The sequence below is a fragment of the Ceratosolen solmsi genome, unplaced genomic scaffold (genome assembly GCF_000503995.2).
Source record: "Ceratosolen solmsi marchali unplaced genomic scaffold, CerSol_1.0 scaffold33, whole genome shotgun sequence".
In the NCBI taxonomy this organism is placed as follows: domain Eukaryota; kingdom Metazoa; phylum Arthropoda; class Insecta; order Hymenoptera; family Agaonidae; genus Ceratosolen; species Ceratosolen solmsi.
Window position 1 is genome coordinate 364,547 of NW_011948438.1, and position 15,819 is coordinate 380,365.

General features: G+C 24.8%; 2 protein-coding genes across 2 annotated transcripts; both read left to right on the forward strand.

Annotated features, from left to right (window-relative positions):
• Window positions 1–2,142: 2,142 nt before the first annotated feature.
• LOC105365386 (uncharacterized) lies at window positions 2,143–9,623 on the forward strand. The gene is made up of 5 exons (XM_011503529.1): window positions 2,143–2,427; window positions 5,058–5,269; window positions 5,348–5,405; window positions 9,079–9,394; window positions 9,583–9,623. The coding sequence occupies exons 1-5, from the start codon at window positions 2,197–2,199 to the stop codon at window positions 9,621–9,623; spliced, it is 858 nt and encodes a 285-aa protein (XP_011501831.1). The 5' UTR covers window positions 2,143–2,196.
• A 387-nt stretch (window positions 9,624–10,010) lies between these two features.
• Window positions 10,011–14,135, forward strand: LOC105365314 (sentrin-specific protease 7-like). Its single transcript, XM_011503450.1, has 6 exons — window positions 10,011–10,089; window positions 11,572–11,907; window positions 12,258–12,353; window positions 12,755–12,974; window positions 13,060–13,656; window positions 14,022–14,135. The coding sequence occupies exons 2-6, from the start codon at window positions 11,696–11,698 to the stop codon at window positions 14,118–14,120; spliced, it is 1,224 nt and encodes a 407-aa protein (XP_011501752.1). The 5' UTR covers window positions 10,011–10,089; window positions 11,572–11,695; the 3' UTR covers window positions 14,121–14,135.
• Window positions 14,136–15,819: the final 1,684 nt, after the last annotated feature.

Genomic DNA, 15,819 nt, shown 5'->3' on the forward strand with positions numbered 1-15,819 from the left:
AATTAATGCCTTTTTATCATTGATCTAAAAAAAAAAAAAAAAAAAAAAAAAAAAAAAAAAAACAATTTTATATAGGTATGACTGAATTCATTGCCCTGCGCATGTAAAACTTCTTATTAGACGTATAATAATTAATTTCAAATATTACTTTCTTGATTCTCTGGTTCATCTGTGTATGTTTTCACCGTTGAGTTCATAAAGCATAATAGAGGAAATACATATACAATGCGCACATCCAGTCGATTACTTTTATCTTGCTAATATATACATCAACTATTAGTAGAAAATTTTATATGCCACCATTAATTGATTAATAAATAATTAATAAACTAGACTGTATAATGCGACGTAGTTATTTTTTCATTCAGTCTAGAGGAATTATGTCCGTTATGTATTATATCGACAGCAAAATCAACATTCTTAAGTGAATTTATAAAATAAGATTTATTATTATAAAAATGAAATAATAATAAAATAAGCTCATAAATTGATTTTTTTTTTTTTTTTATTACGCTATTGCAATCGTGTGGGTTTGTACTTGAATAAGAAATAAGTTATTAATTTTATATATCATTAATTAATCTTTTGCATCTAACAAAAATAAATTGCTTTAAATTATTAAATATGAATTTGCTTGGTTAAATTTATTATTATTATTATTATTGTTGTTGTTGTCATTGTTATTATTATTATTATTATTATTATTATTATTATTATTATTATTATTATTGTTGAAACAATAAAAAATACGCTCTTGATAACCGTGATAAAAGAAAAATTTTTTTCATTTGAACAATTTTCATTATAATCCATAATAATTATTATTCACATTATTTATCATTACAACGTACAAACATATTATGAACAATAAAAATAAAAATATTAAATATTTATCATGTGATTCGTTATAATAGAATGAAAGATTTTTGTTTGTGTTTCCATATTGTTAGAAAATTCTTAATAGATGTTATATAAAAAAAAAAAAAAGAAAAGAAAAGAAAAAAAAAGAAGAGAAATATTTTTCTCAAGTTTATTTTATGCATAATGTAAATATTAATATTATCATGGTCATTGTTATTCTTCTTGGAATTTTTTGGATGTTTGTGAATAAATCGACGACAGTACGTAAATAATCGGAAATGCATATGCGATAGTAGACGGATTATTCTATTTCTCTCTCATGCGCCTCTTAGCCTGGAAAAGTCTCGTTGGTCCCTGTTTATTTGGCCTGTCGAACTTCAAAGGAAAAAAAAAAAAAAAAAAAAAAAAAAAAAAAAAAAAAATAAAAAGCTATGCAATAGGGTATGCGTGTATAGTAAATTATCTGATACAGATCGTAGTGCCTTTACTTTTCTCTCAAGTTAACGTATATTTTGTTCTTCCATTAAAAATAAATTATTTCCTATATATATATAATTCATATTCCGATGTTTACGATGTATTTACAGGCCCCGTTTCTCAAGAATTATATTCATAATAATTTTAATTTGTGTGCGAAACGCCTCTAATGTTTTCCTTTGTCATGTGCTTTCTTTGAATGTCACAAGGTCACGATCAATTTTAATTTAAAAAGTAAACATTTCATATAGCAACATAATGTTCGATATGACGTAACGGTTAATTTGTCCCCGAGCTGCTCCTCACTGATAACCTAATCCACAAAATGTTGCCCTCATAAATTATTTATCAGAATAATGTGGGAACGAATAAATCGATTATCCGTTCTAAATTAATTATCTATAGCAAGAAAAACATTGAGGCATACATGCGACAATGACATAACCTTCAAATCTCTCATTGTTTACGGCGTGTCTTGTCAATAACAGTATTTTCGACATAATTTTTGTGGCGGCTCAAAAACAGTGCTACTTATGTGAAAAGACAAAAATACTTGTCGAATACCTGAGCTGAATATCATCCGAGTCCAACTATGTATAATGTCGAATTTAGCGTGCGACGTAAATATGTTGTTATACGTAAATAAAAATACGTAGCTTTACATTGGTAGTAAATTTGTAGGTTAAGTCGGGCATTATGCGTGTGAATCTATATAAATTATTTAAAGAAAAAAAGAAAAAAATAATAATAATGTGATTAGGTTAAATAATCTATCGATTGTTTAGAAACAATGAAACAAGGATTAAAGTAAGGAGCTGCGGATATTGCTGATTTAGTATTTTCAACGGTCGGTAAGTCATGTTATCGGAAGATGGAGTTAATTGCAAATACAATTGCGGCCAGGATTATAAAGGCAAATGTGTTAGTTGCGAAAAGATTGCCAAGGAAGACGTACAAGAAACAGCGTATCAAGTGAATAACGAAAATGTGCGAAATGTCTCGGTGCTGTTGGTCTTACCGGACGGCAATCAAAGATTGATTACTTTCGAAGTGCCAATTGCACTTGACGAATACAATATCTTAGAAGCGGTAATTAGGCAAATTTATGATTATTGTTTGTTTGTTTTTTGTTTGTTTTTTGTTTTTGTTTTTGTTTTTGTTTTTGTTTTTGTTTTACGATCGTTCTTCTTTATATTGATATCAGTTTACGAGTTATTGCAAGATTTTTTACTCGGCCAATTCGCTATTACATTAAATTTTTACCTGAACGTACATTAAATGAAATACTTAACGATATTATGATATTTACTAGTGTAATATCCCATTATTAACCCACGAGCTCCTAAGACTTTCACTCTACACTCGAGTCTCGACATTATTCATTATTATTTGATGTTACATAGTGGAAATTGTAAATTGGGATGAGGTTAGGTGGCCAGTTGATAATAGAGCGACCAAGGGAAATAGCGCGAGAACGTAAACATTCCCATTTAAATTATGAAGATAAGACTTGAATAAGTCACGTAACATTTCCGATAATCATTTAAATGCTCAACGTAAAACAATAGGCTCACCAGACAATTTTTTTGCATTTAATTTACTATTTATTTCCAGTCTCCATTTATTAAGTATACGGATTTGTCAATTTTGTTGACATTGAAATTTATACACAATTTATTTACTCCTATATTGTAATAGATGTGTGCATCATTATCCTGAATTATGGTTTTAATTTTTCTACATGATTTTTATATCAATAATCCAATCTCTTATATATTATTTGAAGCGGATTATTATATATTTATTAGAAGCACTGTTAGAAAATTAAAATAGTTTTCTTTTAATAGATTATAAACTTTTCATGCCAATTTTATGTTTCATTCCTCATATAAATATTGTTATTAATTGTTATTAATGATAAAAGTTAAAATTCACATAAATATTCTAATAAACATGACTATTTAAATATTATTTCCATTATATTGTAAGTAAATATCAATAAATATGAACATAATTGATTTATCGATCAATTAATTTATATTTGATATGTAAATTTAATTTTTATAGTTTTTATTATTTAATTATATATGTAAAACAAACTTATCGTGTAAATAATTTCACGATTAATTAATTTGATTTGATGAACTTCACCACTATATCTCTTTTTCTATTCTAATTTTCCCACATTGTATAAAAAATATATGGAATGTACAGCTTCATAATTTTCATATTTATTTTTATAATATTCTGATATATTAGCACACTTAAATCTTAAGTGTAATTTATTTTATTTCTCATATATTTTAAATGGGATATTACGATTGTAACGAGTGAAAATTATTAGAGTTTTATATTAACGTTATACTCAGCTTTTTTATTCTTTGTCTTTTGTGATTCATTACTCTATTGTAAATTGATATAATTTAGAAAATAAATATATTTTTATTCATATTTTAATGGTTCATATTTAAAATAATACTTACAATGTATAAATGACATTTACTATTGTATGTTTACACAAAAGAATAATATAAAAATTTATTTTTATTTATCGGTCATCAAGATTTTTTTTATTAAAAAAATAATAATTGCTCAGAAAAATGTATTTATTACGAAATATCATAAGGGGGTTGTATTCTATGATTTTATTTATATTTTGGAAAATATTTTTGCAAATTATCTATAATTTAAGACATCTACAAAATAGGAGTAGATTAATGTTGATTTTAATTTTAAGGAGATTAATCTAAATGCTCAGTTTTCTAATTTCAGTATTTTATAGTTTATGCTGCTTGTACAATAATTAGTTTTGTATAATCTTGTCATTTTTGGTTTTGGGAATGTCTATATACAGTTTAAAATTGTTTAAAACAACACATACATATATAACTGATAGAGTATACATTACATTACATTTAAAACGCGTAAAATTTCACAAATTTTCTCATTAAATTTGAAATTTAAATAAAAAATTTTTACATCGTGAATATGTAGCAAATGTGTATAATATACGGTATTTTGTTATTAAAAATATAAAGTCTTCTTCATTTAATTGATTGTATATTCAAGAACATTGCATTACAATATAAAGTTTGCTTTGAACGTTTGCTTTGCATTTTAATCGAGCGATGAATTTCAGTTACTTTCATAATATCTGCTTAAGTAATGGATAATTGGAAATTTGTATGTTTTATATATAATTTTTTATAGTTATTTTAATGACAAAAATTTTATTATACAATAGGTAATTTTTTTTTTTTTTTTTTTTTTTTATAAAACATTTTTACCTCGGCTGTAAGTACTTTCCCATCGGGTAATTGGATTTAAAAATACGCTTTAATAAAGTACATTAATAAGTAAATCATCAGAATTCGGCATTATAGATTAAAAAACTATTTTATGTTTTAGAATGTAAATATTAAATTTTGATGGGTAGGATTAGATTTTAAACGCGAAATGTGAAATTCATATGCTAATCATCGCTGATTTTTGAAACTCCTCATTTTCAATCAAAATGAATGTTTATCTTAAATTCATAATAAATACATGACAAAGAAATTAAAATATTAATTAAATACTAAAAAGAACGAAATGTTTATAAGTAAATATTAAATCTTAACTTAATTAAGACTCTTAATTTGCATTTGTGACAGTGCAGGAGATTTTATATGGCAATGTTGTTACATATAATAATGATTAATTTAAAATTTTTTCATTAGGTAAAAACTCAGATAGATGAAACTAAAGATTGTCATCTGGATATGTACACAGTAATCGATGAAAATTACGATTTTGATTACATAGTTGAAAGTCGAACGAGTAATCGAAATAATGAATCCGATACAAATATAGTTATTAATGATAAGGGTTTAGTTAATGCCGATAGTTGTACAAGTGTAGTAAGTAATCATTCGAATAATTCGAAAACATTGTAAGTTTATTTGACTATTTTCAAAATCAAACATGCAAATAAATTGTCAGCAAAAAATTGAAATATTTATTTCCACAGATCAAATGTAAGTGATGGTTTGATCAATTCTTCACCAATCGCAGAACATAAATTTTCCGTATGTGTTGAATTCTTCTATTTTATTCATACGAGTAATAAAAAGAAACATTAGAGGATATAAAGTTACATGTAAAAATAAGTTTTCTTTCAAGGAATATTACAAATAAACTTTGATCAATGAAGTTTTCGGGAGAGAGCATAGTTAATAATTCGAGTTTGCAATCATTTTAAAGCAAATTACATACGATCAAATAAATAATGTTAATGTAACTATTAAATAATTAGTTGATGAAATATTTTTCAAATTTTTAAAATACTTTTTACATTAATATCACCGAATTATTATTAAGATATTTAATAGTTTCTATTATTAATTTATATTCTCTTTTGTTATATTTGTTATATTAGAGTTTTACTAATATTTATTCTGCCACTCACATGCATTTTATTGACATCTTTTCATTGCTTGATACTTAATATATTTAACAAATACAATAAATTTTACGTAGGATTGAAAAAGTATAATAGAATTTGTTTTTTTTTCTCTCTCGAAATAATAGATATCAATAAAAAAAATAATAATTTACTTCAGATCGCCAGTGTTTCTAAAATAGTTCATCCAGCGTAAATTAGCTAATTATGTATTATCTCATTAATATTTTATTACCTTGCAACTGTTCATTTGTTTCTCATGTGAAACATGAATTCTGAATTATAAATAAATGAAAAGAAAGACTTATTATATATATATATATATATATATATATATATAAATCATATAATTATTTAGTATTAAATATCTTCATTGTATGAAAAGTTAAAATGGATGTATGAGAATACTAATAACGTATAGTTCTTATATATTAACAAAAATTATCGATCTAAATATTGAAATCGACTAATGTATTAAAAAAGATAAAAAGCATTTCAAAATATTCAATAAAATGTTATTATTTGGTTAATATTACTAACATTTTAATATATGTATATCTATAATAGGAATATAATAGTATTTACAATTTATTAATCACCGTTGTAATTATATATATATATATATATATATAAATGATTAATGTTTACACAATAGATAGACATTATTTATTTTTTATTTGATTGTCTTATACGAGTCTTCAAAACGTTGTAATAAAAATGTTTTAATTTTTTAAGTGAGTAAAGCTTGATGAGAACAGAAGTTTTATTTTATAAATCAAATTCGTTAGTTCTAATGTTAAATGTTCTGGACAATTTTATACACAATTGTTTTATAACATCTTCGGGTGCAAACGATTTATTATTAATATAACTTATGAAAAAACAGAACAAAGTAAGAAAATATTCGCTGCCTTGTAGATAGTAAAATTTACATAGTATTCTAAACATTCATACATTATATTTCTATTGCTTTTTGTAGTATTTCGTTAATTATTATTTGAAAGTTTAGTTTGTAGGTCGACTATTTACGAAGTTTATAAAATAAAAATTAGAATTCTATTTATACTAAAATATATTATGTATTCTATCGTTCTTCGGTTTTTGTTTATTATTATTCGAATATTTAAAAAGATAAATGATCGATGCATTACAAATTATATGTTAAAATAAATATATAAACGTACGGTTAATTAAATACAATATAATTAAATAATTAAATCAATACGAATAGACGAGTAATGTAGACTACTTATATTCTTATATTATAATGTGTGAAAAATATGATTTTTTGCGATAAAAAGTAAGTAAAAATATAAATTGATATAGTAAATTAATTTTAATAATACAATTTTTTATTAAATACATTAAAGAATTAACTAATTATTTAAGAAATATGCAAGGTGAATGCCATATTATATATTAACTTAAATATTATTAATATTTTTAAGACATTTATTTGTAATTTTCCATATTACAATCGAATAGTTTTATTTTATTAATTTTATATATTCATGAATTTTTATGAATTTTCTGTAAATTACAATATATTATATTAATTTATCTTTCATTTAATCAAATATTATCTTATATGTCCATAAAAAAATAGCTTTTATTAATAATTAGAAATAATAAACGTGTTTATAATTACAATATTCTTTCATCATTATGTTTTATTATTATTTTATATATTAATATTCAATTTATAATTCGTAATTTCTAGTAATTAATAAATTATATTTTATTTTATTGCCTGAGATTCTTATTATATTTTATTATCGATTTTATTAATTTATTAGGAGGGGAGAAAAAAAAAAAAAAAAAAAAGATGTTATATGTTGAATATTTTCTAAATTGCCTGATTAATTTTTTTTTACCTATTTGATTATAAAATATGCTTAATATTTATTGCCGTAATTGAATGAAATAATCTAGACTTATTAATTATAATGTATTTAGTATATTTCCTGCTATGAATTTCATAAATACGAAATATTTAAAGCGCAGGATTTTATTTAATAGAATATCCATAGGCTCTTTATTATTAACGTTTTATACATAAATTACAATTTTCATCTATTTAGTCGTATATCTTCACATAAGTTTTCGTAAATTAAAAAGGCTACGTTAATTAATTTGCCAAATTTGCAATGACAACACATGGTTTCACAAAATTGAAAAAAAATGAGCATAAGAAAGAGAGAACCGACTTTCTTCAGTGAGTAAAGATCTGCAAATACTTACCAATGTGCCATTTGTTATAGGAGGTATAAAAAAAAATTTCACATGTGGTTAATGTGTCCCATGCACAATAATTAATTATGGAATGCTTCATGTTCACTCTTCTATCTAAGATATCAAAGAATAAAAATATTTTATAAATTTTTTATCTTGTTTTTTTTTTTTCGTTTTTTTTTTTCATTTTTTGTTCATAAAAAATTAATTGTAGTGTAATGTAATGGCAATAATATCAATTGGAACATTTTTTTTTTTTTCTACTATTATTGATATATTTATAACTTGCTATTTCAATATTATGATCAAACATTATTACGTTCTAATTTTTTATAATAAAAATATATTGCCAGTTATTGTCGTAGATCATCAGGTATCATAGACATTCGTTATTTTCTAATTGCATTTTTTCTTCTATCATTTACATATTATCATTTGCTTGCTTGTTAATTGAATCTGTGTAATTTGAAATTTTTTTCATTCATTGCGTTTACCTAAGAAGAGAAGATTATACATTCTCTTATTTTAATAAAATAATTTTAATATATACTAAAGGTCATAAATTTGTCACACATTGATACTTCAAGTTTGTTAATGCTAGTTATGATATATTATGCGACGCATTAACTTGATTATATTTTTAATTATTTAAGCTAATTGAATGTTATGGAACCTGCAGTAGTGTGCAAATGGAGGGTAGTTTGAAATTCGTTTAAAAGGTTTATCGAAATATTTATATAACTTAGGAGATTTTCATCAAGTAAAATGAAACGAATTCGCATTGAAATTATAGGAAAATGCAAGAATCGAAATGGAAAATTATGAATAACTTTATGGATTTATTTCGAAATGCATAATATAATATTTATCTAAAACTATCACTTTTTCGCCATACCCTATAGTATATTAATAACATTCACGAGCTTAATATTAGTTTTTTTTTTTTTTAACGATATTAATAGCAATTTTAGCTAATACTTACGAAATAACTAATACGCTGATTGTTATATGATTTTTTTTTATTATTATTATTATTCATATTGATAATTGCAATTAGTGCTTTATAGGTTACCAAGTATTCGAATGAAATTAGTTCAGATGCGTCCATTTGCGGAAGCGAACTCGAACGAATAGATATTAAAATAAATGTCGGCAATGGAATAAAGGTGCAAGTAGGAATTGAAAGTAAAGAAGAAAAATCCATCGATATGGAGAGAACATGCGTTGACGAAATAACAATGGAAGAAACTTGCAGTCAAGAAATCAATGTTCTAGTAAGAACGGACACGGATGGGACTGAAACAACAACTAAAACATTGACCACTGAAAGTTCTGACACTTCAAATTCCACATTGTACGTGCTAATGATTATTTATAGATTGTGCAAATATTTTTTTATCATTCCATTGTTTTTTTTTTCATTTTCTATTGCTTTCATTACGTTATTTTCATAATTTTTAGAAATATTGAAGAAATCACTGAAATTAAAAAAGTAATAAATTTAGAAGATAGTCCGCTGGTATGTTAATAATTTTATCTTAAAAATCTACTAATTAATTGTGCATAAACAGGTCGCCCAAAATTTGGCAATTGCATTCTGATACTTTTATAACATTATTATGCGATTATTAATTAAATTATTTATTTAATATTTTTCATATACGGATTGAAACTTTGTAAATTTACTTCCATTTATCAATTTTGATTTTAGATTAAATTAAAAAAAAAAAAAAAATATAATAATAATAATAATAATAATAATAATAATAATAAACAATGAAAATCAATTTATATCAGAATAAAATCGAATTACTTTAAAAAGTTTTTCTACTGCTTATGCACGATTTACTGTGAGACAGTAAAAATTTTTTTCAATAAACATATTGAATGTTAAAAGTAGGTATGATAAGCTTTCTATGATTCTTCCTTTACTTCCAAACAATATTTAAAAAAAATGAACTTTATTTTTGAAAAATGACATTTTATATTTAAATAATTTGCTAAATTATTATGAATTTTTTCTAGTCAGATAAGAATACATCACGTGAAGAACATTCCGAATCATCAAAAATTAACATGTACGTTAACAATTTTGTTTTCATCATTAGAAAATGGTATTAAATCTCAAACATTACTTTTTTTTTTTTTTTTTTTTTTTTTTTTTTTTTTTGTTTTGTTTTGCTACCTTTTAAAAATTACTCAAAAATTAGGATTATCATTAATGTTTCTCTTAAAATTGCTCTTAAATCTTAATCAACATTCTGGGTATCAATTGCTATTAATTACTAAAAATAAAAAATATGTTGGATGCCGTTATTGCGAGTATTGCTTTAATAATTAAAAAATATTATTTGTCAACTATTTGATAGACCGTCTTTATTTCTTACCTTAAATCAATGATTAAATACTTTATTCTTTTGCTCCAAATAATAAAATTTGACAATACATTCAATCGTGCTCTTGTGATATTTCATCTTTCAATATCGTGTATTAACATTAATAAATAATATTAAAAATTACGTACGATATTTTAATTTAATATATGTTTTAACTTTCATGCTAATATCCATATAAAATGGAATAGGTTAATCATTGTTAATTAAGTTTAGCATTCTATTCTTTGTCCTTGTCGCACTTTTAATGTATGCTACCGTTATATATATATATATGATAAAAGCTATGTTGGATTTTTGAGGGTCGCGATTCATAGACTGAACAATATTGGTAAACAATGCGCTACTATTGTTGAATTATTTATCGTTATTAGTCATTTAATCATAGGTATAGGAGTGATCTTACATTCCATTGATCTAATCGTCGCTTAACACATATGACAATTTAAAACAACTATTTTCTCTTCTATCGCTACAATACCAACAAAACCAACAAAACCAAAAAAAAAAAAAAAAAATAAAAAAAAAATAATAATAATAAACGGATTACGCAATCACGCATAAATATTATTACATGTACTTGTTTTATTCGAGCATAAGATAAGATTATTAATTGTATAATAATGGAACATGCGACTGTATAAAATGAAACTTATCAAGACAATTGTTTGTAAATTATACTAAATGTGTAAATGTTGAGCCTTAAATTGATTATATATATATATATATATATATATATATGTATTAATTTGTCGAGTTAATATTCTATTATTTTTATTAAGTGTCGAGAATATTTTACGGCTTTGAAGGAGCAATATTTAACACTTTAAAATCCATGTGAAATATCCAAAGTATTTAAAATTAGAATTATATATGTGTAAGATGTCGATAATCCTTTAATATTGTATAAGTAAGCTGTAAATAAATGATATCTTAAAATTTTAACAATATTTTTCGTTTAGATAAAAATAAGTGTAAAAATTCGACAGATTAAAAGGCGATTAAATATATCATATCAGATATGACATTGAGCTTTGGTGGGAAAAAGCTTCTTCTTCCAAGTATCCTTTCTCCTATTGAGATTTAATACCATCTGGAATTATCGACCCGGTACAGCTTAAGCAGTAGTTGTAATAACATATTTGTCTTGTTCTCGCGCGCACCCAGACTGATTATATATCCAACATCGCCAGCTAAAGGAGGCATAGCCATTAATACGGAGGACTTGAAGTGCCTCGGGGCGAACGAGTTCCTTAACGACTCCGTCATAGATTTTTATTTGAAGTATTTGATGCACGAGGTGCTGTCTGAACACGACAGACGCAGAACTTACGTCTTCAGCTCGCATTTTTATACACGACTGGCGAAGCCCTATTCCTCGACCAGTAGTAGTAATGTCGAGGGCGTGTCTATGTGCCGACAGAGATACGCCGGAGTACAGAGATGGACCAAGAATATTAATATCTTCGAGAAGGACTTTGTCGTTGTGCCGATTAATGAGCAGTAAGTGTGCCGATAGTTAGGGCTAATCTTTCCTTTAATCTTTTAAGTCATTTCAGTCATTTAAGCATTGCTAATTCGCGGTGTGACTTTGTTTATTATGTGGAATAAGATGATGATATCATTTATAGATATTAGAATATAAATTTATAAAACGAAAGACATTTGTCAACATATTTTAACAGTTGCATAATAAATTCACATTCGATATGTTACATTGGATTAATTAGAGTGTATTGTTTATATATACATGTTTTTTTTTTTTTTTTTACGACCAACGACATTTCCCGCGTATTTGAGAGTACTTTTTTTAGTCACGCACGAGAAGAGAATTAATTTAATAAACATTTTAGCGCACATTGGTTTGTAGCCATTATTTGTTTTCCTCGTATGGTGGTTAATACTCTACAGTTGCACAATGAAGATTCTCACAATGAAGAAATAAAGAAGTGAGTGTAATTTAAGTTAAGCTTATTATTATAATTTAGTAGTAAAAGCATTGTAGTTATGTTCTCAAAGTTATCAATGTTCCATAATTAACGTTCAATAAGAATTTCTATTAGAAAAATCATTATGCGTCAAATCCGGTATGTGAATTATAAAAATTTTTTTCACTTTCAACGTTAATTAAAAATTCACAAAATGATTTTATCGATGACGTAATTGCTTAAAAAGTATTACAACTAGTGCTTAACTACTTTTTAATAAAATAATATCATTGGTAAAAATTTGTAAAAATATCATAATAAAAATATCATCAAGTAAAGATTTGATATAAAATGATATATCAATAATTATAGAATTGCATTGGAAAATTCTAACGCTTTTCCAATTATGCATTTCTTCGCAGACCTTGCATTTTAATTTTCGACTCGCTTTATGGAACTCGTACGAGCCAAGTAGCCAAGATATTAAAAGGTTACTTGTATTACGAATATATATCTAAAATGCGGAAATGCAAAAGTTTCTCGAAAATTTTTTTGCCAACTGCATATCCTATCGTACCAAAGCAATCAAATGTCACGGACTGTGGCTTATTTTTATTACAATACGTCGAAACATTTTTTAAGGTGATTAACATGAGTAATTATTACTTGATATTCACGTATTGTGCATTGACGAATGTAGTTTATGAGATGTTGAATTTAATTTTAGGATCCTATAAGGAATTTTACTTTACCATTGAGGGATCTGAAAGATTGGTTCGATCCCATTGTGATTCGCCGTAAGCGAAAGGAAATCGTCATTTTGATTGGCCGATTGGCTAAGGATTTTCATAAAGATGAAAATTTTGAATTGCCAGATATTGTTGTTGATGATCACAAAGTAGCGAAATCTACATTTAACGACGACAATAAATATACATTGAGCAGTAAAACTCTCTATAAGCTGAAAAATATTAAGTCACAGCCTAAGAATATTAATGTAAAATCATTTTATAATCTTAACATCAATCATTCGTCATCTGAGAAGATTGAAAAGCCTATATCTATGATTAAATCAAATCGGTTGCTCGTAGAAGATCGTGAAAACTCATCTTACGCAGACAAAAAGAATAATTCATTATTGTTTTCGCATCCTGCGGGTATGATGTCGCCGCCATCCGAAAAGGTGCTAAACTTAATAAAGTCGAGCGTAAAGCAAAATAAAAAAAGTTCTATAAAAGATTGGCTGAACTCTAATAAATTTGAAAAGACAGGCACATCTTCATCTAATTCATTTTCTTCCTTATCTTTCGAAGCGTTAAAAAATGTAAGTAGTATGACTTTGAAAATAATTACACGTGGTACGAAGCAACTGCTATTGAAATATAATCGTAATCATAATAAAAGTTAGTTTCATTTTACAATTTACATCAATTAATATACGATACATGTACAATTCAAACAGTAATTATATAAATATTCATTTTATTAAAAAAAAATCTACTTATATATATATATATATATATATATATATATTGCACATTTTAGACGATCAATATGTCACAATGAAATTTTATCTCTGCTAGTCGTTGATATTACGAAATTATAATCAAATTACATTAATAATAAATATTTTATCATCATTCAAATGTTCATTATTTAAATATAAATAATTACATTACTTTATTACAGGATATTAAAATATCTCCACGTACATCGTATTCCGATTTTTTGAAAGCTAAAAGAAAGTTTCAAGAAGCGGAAAAGAGAAATTATGATTCTTCTGATTAATTTTATAATTTAATACTTAGAATAATATTGAAATAAACGATGAATTCTATTTTACTTATATAATGTTGTTTTTATTATCCAGCCTTTAAATAATTCAGCACACACAAGTTTTCGGGTTCACCAAATTATCCATTTATAATGTTCCGTGTAATGATGAAAATTGTGAAACATATTTTAATTTTTGTTAAATTTATCAGAATAAAAGACATATTTAACGTAATAGTCAGAAAAATAAATCCAGCCATCGTCTATGAGATTGTATATACAAATAGTTTATAAATTTTTACACTATTGCTGAGATTTTATTGCTTAAACAGTTTTTGCATATGTATGTGCTATGTATACTTTGTATCATTTAACGAATAACAAATTTTATTTACTCTTTGTGTATCAATAATTTAATAAAATTGATGATTTGCTAATAAAAAATTCTATAAACATACTTGGTTGCTCTATGAATTCGATACTTTTAACTTTAATACTTTAACTGTGCCAGTTCGTAACAATTCCAATTTCAAATTAAGGTTCAATTTACAATGTTATAAAAAATATTTTTATTCCGTTATTTTATTTATAATTGGCTTATACAAATTATTAATTTTAATATAAAACTGTTGCTCTACTTTTTTATATTAATACATCAAGACAATATTATTATACTTACTTTTATTCTTTATACTCGTATTACAATTTACAGTTTGCTCCTTTGACAAAAATTTAATGCAAACTGCGCAATTCAATATGATTGTTGTTGTTGAAATCGGCGATATCGATGCATTGGTCTTAACTAAATTTCTGTCCCTTATTGAATGAATGTCGATGCGAATTATGGAATAATAGAAATCGTAATTTTGACGAGGATAGATTGAAAGTGATAATAATAATATTGTACAAGGATATCAAAGGACATACATTAAGATTGCTCGTTAATTATGAAATAATTGCTATTTGTTAATTTATTAATATTCGTTTTCAGTTTGCTATTTAGTGAGTGCGTCGAGTCTCAATTGTACTGGTGGTTGGAACGATTGCTGCGACATAAGTGGCAAACATTTTTTTCTCGTTTCCAAACTTCCGCTTTGACATTAATATTATATTTGCTATAATTCACTTTGTTTCTATTAGAGAAATACAAAATGTCATTTTCATTACGTCAATGAGAATTTTGAGGGCAGAGACTTTTTATCACTCAGCATTCACAATAAATGGAAAATCGATCATTGCTACGTCTTGTCTTTTATAATCCTTTCATCTTGCACATCGATCATTTATTCATTGGTCGTTGTAATTTAATTTTGTTCTATTTTTATCTTCAATAGTGTTTACTTTAAATATAACTGCGAGATTCGATTGATTAAGAAGCATATTATCGAAATATTATTTATCCGCAAAATACGCAATTTACTTTATATATAATTCGTTTGCTCAATTTCATTTGCCTCGTATCGTACACAATTAATGGACATTCTAAGATTATTATACAAAAGTAAGATTTTTATTGGGAAAACTTGTAAAATAATGATTGTATATTAATGATTGTAAGAAATGGGCCAGATTAGAAGAAAAGTGAATATTTCAATATTTCTTTGATAATTTTGTTTAGAAATTTACGACAAAAGTAGTTGTTTGTAAATATTAATAATAACTTGTATTAATTTCCTTATTCTAAAATCGTTTTTATATAATTTATGATATACGT